At 45.2% G+C, this 3,052-nt stretch overlaps 1 protein-coding gene across 1 annotated transcript in view; it reads left to right on the plus strand.

Annotated features, from left to right (window-relative positions):
• Nucleotides 1–3,052, plus strand: part of raph1a (Ras association (RalGDS/AF-6) and pleckstrin homology domains 1a) — a gene marked incomplete in the record, with an annotated part of 104,946 nt that overhangs the window by 40,111 nt on the left and 61,783 nt on the right. The window contains 2 exon segments of the mRNA XM_032515390.1: nt 2,487–2,627; nt 2,720–2,828. Coding sequence (XP_032371281.1) covers nt 2,487–2,627; nt 2,720–2,828 — 250 coding nt within the window.

The following is a 3,052-nucleotide window of genomic DNA, read 5'->3' on the forward strand; positions in this document are numbered from 1 at the left end:
GGGGGGGTGTAGTGCCGACTATTGGCCACTAGATGGAGCAGCGAACTCACACTCTGTCCTGAAACTGCAGCAGCATGAAGATCCTAGTCATAGTTCCATTGTTTTTTTGTTACTATAACTGCCTTTGTTTATCATAGTAAACTGCTATAATTACTGTGAATCCTATATCTGTCCATCTGTGTCCCAACCAGCAGTGGCAAATGGCCGCCCGCCATAAGCCGGGTCTGAAGAAGTTTTTCTTCACCACTGTCGCGCCAAATGCTTAATCTCGGGGGAATTGCTGGATCTTTGTAAATTATAGAGTGTAGTCTAGATGTGCTCTCTCTGTAAAGTGCTAAAACACTGTAAAAACAATATTAAGTTGAAAAAGTTGTATTAAAAACACTAGGAAATGAGGATAAAGAGAGATGACTGTGAGGGGGGGTTATTACCAGGGGGGCACCGATCCAATATGAAGATCGAATGTCGGCGGATGTTGACCACAGAGCTCGCTCCAGGGCCGATCCAGTTGTTTTTTGTGTTTTTTGTCGCAGAACATCCTTCGTCATTTGTCCGCAGCTTGTGTGTCACGTGTTGGAAGAGTTGAGTTAACCGTTAAGCATCATGGAGCGGGCCAAAGAGTCGGCTGTGGGTGGAGATATTTCACGCTTGCCATGCCAACCAGTTCGTCGGCTGTTTGCAATGTCTGCAGAGTAAATGTTTCGAGGTAGTGGTAGTACTGCAAAGTACAATACTACCAATATAATCAAGCACATCCAAAAGCACCATGTTAATTCAATACATTACATCTATGTTATTTTGTCTTAGTTTGGAAAGTAAATTTAGTTTTGGTGCATTTAGTCTCTTCCATGTGGAAGGAAGGTAAAAGGTGGAAGGTATACAGGTAAATTATTAATTCAACAACGGTATCGGATCGTATTAACAGAATGATTTATATCGTATTAACAGGTATTAACAGACACACAAAGCCCAGGCAGTGATCTGTTGATCCCTAGTTATTACACTGATTGAACCGGAGCGGGTTGTTTGGTGCAAAATGTAACAAATGTTTGGTAGGTGTTAAAAATGAAATATATATTTTATGGACAGTATCTTTGTTATCTTGCTGTGAATGTATAATATAAAATATATGATACATACAGTGCACAAAATAAATAATATATACTAATTTTAGTATATATATATATATATATATATATATATATATATATATATATTAAGTATAAGAATGTAGTGTGTGGGTGTGAGAGTGAGCGGAGCTGATAGTGAGAGAGAGAGAAGAGAGTGTGTGGTGTGAGAGAGAGGATTGATGAGAGAGTGAGAGAGTGTGTGAGATGTGTGTGAGGTGAGAGAGAGAGACGTGGTGGAGAGTGTGAGAGAGAGAGTGTGCGAGAGTGAGGTGAGAGTGTGTGAGTGTGAGAGTGAGTGAGAGGTGTGTGAGAGTGTGTGAGGAGATGAGGGAGAGTGGAGAGTGAGAGAGAGAGAGAGAGTGAGAGAGAGTGTGGTTGTGTGAGAGTGAGTGAGGAGAGAGAGAGTGTGTGTGTGTGTGAGAGTGAGTGAGAGAGAGAGTGTGTGTGATGTGAGAGTGGAGAGAGAGAGAGTGTGTGGGTGAGGAGAGAGGAGTGTGTGTGGAGTAGCAGAGTGTGAGAGTGAGAGAGAGAGTGTGGGTGATGAAGAGATGAGAGTGTGAGAGTAGAGAGAGAGAGTGTGAGTGAGAGTGTGAGAGAGAGTGTGAGAGAGTGTGAAAGTGAGAGAGAGGAGTGTGAGGTGTGAGAGAGTGTGAGAGTGTGCAGAGTATGAGAGGAGAGAGAGTGTGAGAGAGTGTGAGAGAAGAGTGGTGTGAGAGAGAGAGTTGTGAGAGAGAAGGTGAGTGTGAGAGTGAAGAGCGAGCAGAGTGTGTGAGATGTGGTGAGAGAGAGTGGAGGTGGAGGAGTGAGTGAGAGAGAGTGAGAGAGAGTGTGAGAGTGAGTGAGAGAGAGGGTGAGTGAGAGTGAGTGAGAGAGAGTTGAGAGTGAGTGTGAGGTGAGTGAGAGGTAGAGTGAGAGAGAGTGTGCGAGGAATGAGAGTGTGAGAGTGAGTGAGAGTGAGGAGAGAGAGAGTGGAAAGAGAGTGTGAGAGTGAATGAGTGTGAGTGAGAGAGAGAGTGAGTGAGAGAGAGAGTGAAAGAGAGTGTGAGAGTGAATGAGTGTGAGTGAGAGAGAGAGAGAGAGAGTGTGAGAGTGAATGAGTGTGAGTGAGAGAGAGAGTGAGTGTGAGAGTGAGTGAGAGAGAGTTTTTTAATGTTCTCTGTTGTTTGTTGGAGCAGAAGGTGCCAGACCATGTTCTGTGTGAACAGACGATGAAGTTGTCTCTCATCTCATCGTAACTTCCGTCACGTGACTCTATAAATAAAACGTAGTTGAAGTGAAGAATTAACCAGTGTCTCTTTCTTTCTCTTCCCCTCTCCTGTTTTCTTCTCGTCCTCCTCCTCCTCCTCCTCTCCGTAGATGGACCAGTTGTCAGACGAGGAGGTGGAGGTCAGGGATGAGGAGGAGGAGGAGGAGGACAGCGATAAGGACGACCAGGACCTGGATAAGATGTTCGGAGCCTGGCTGGGAGAGCTGGACAAACTCACGCAGGTACACAAAGTAAGAGAGCTCCGCAGCTGGCCACCACGCACGGAAGCATCACGGATTTTCATCCATCGTGATACAAACGTTTTAATATTGTGTCTCTTCAGAGTCTGGATGATGGTCGCCCGGAGCAACCGCCTCAGCAGAAGGCTCCCCTCAGACAAGAGACCAACATGGCGAACTTCTCCTACAGATTCTCCATCTACAACATCAATGGTTCGGGACACCTTTTTTATTCCTTTGCAGTTTGATTTGTTTTTTAAAACGCACGTTTCCTCTCCGGCTCTGAGGAGTCATCTAGTCTCCCGAGGCCGGACCTTCCTCCACAGCGCTGTGGAGGAAGGTCCGGCTACATCATACATATTCTGGGAAAACATAAAAACCGCTCCAGGTTGTTTGCATTTCTTTAACCCTCGTGTTGTCTTCCCGTCAAAATTGAA

This window comes from Etheostoma spectabile, chromosome 5 (assembly GCF_008692095.1).
Source record: "Etheostoma spectabile isolate EspeVRDwgs_2016 chromosome 5, UIUC_Espe_1.0, whole genome shotgun sequence".
In the NCBI taxonomy this organism is placed as follows: Eukaryota; Metazoa; Chordata; class Actinopteri; order Perciformes; family Percidae; genus Etheostoma; species Etheostoma spectabile.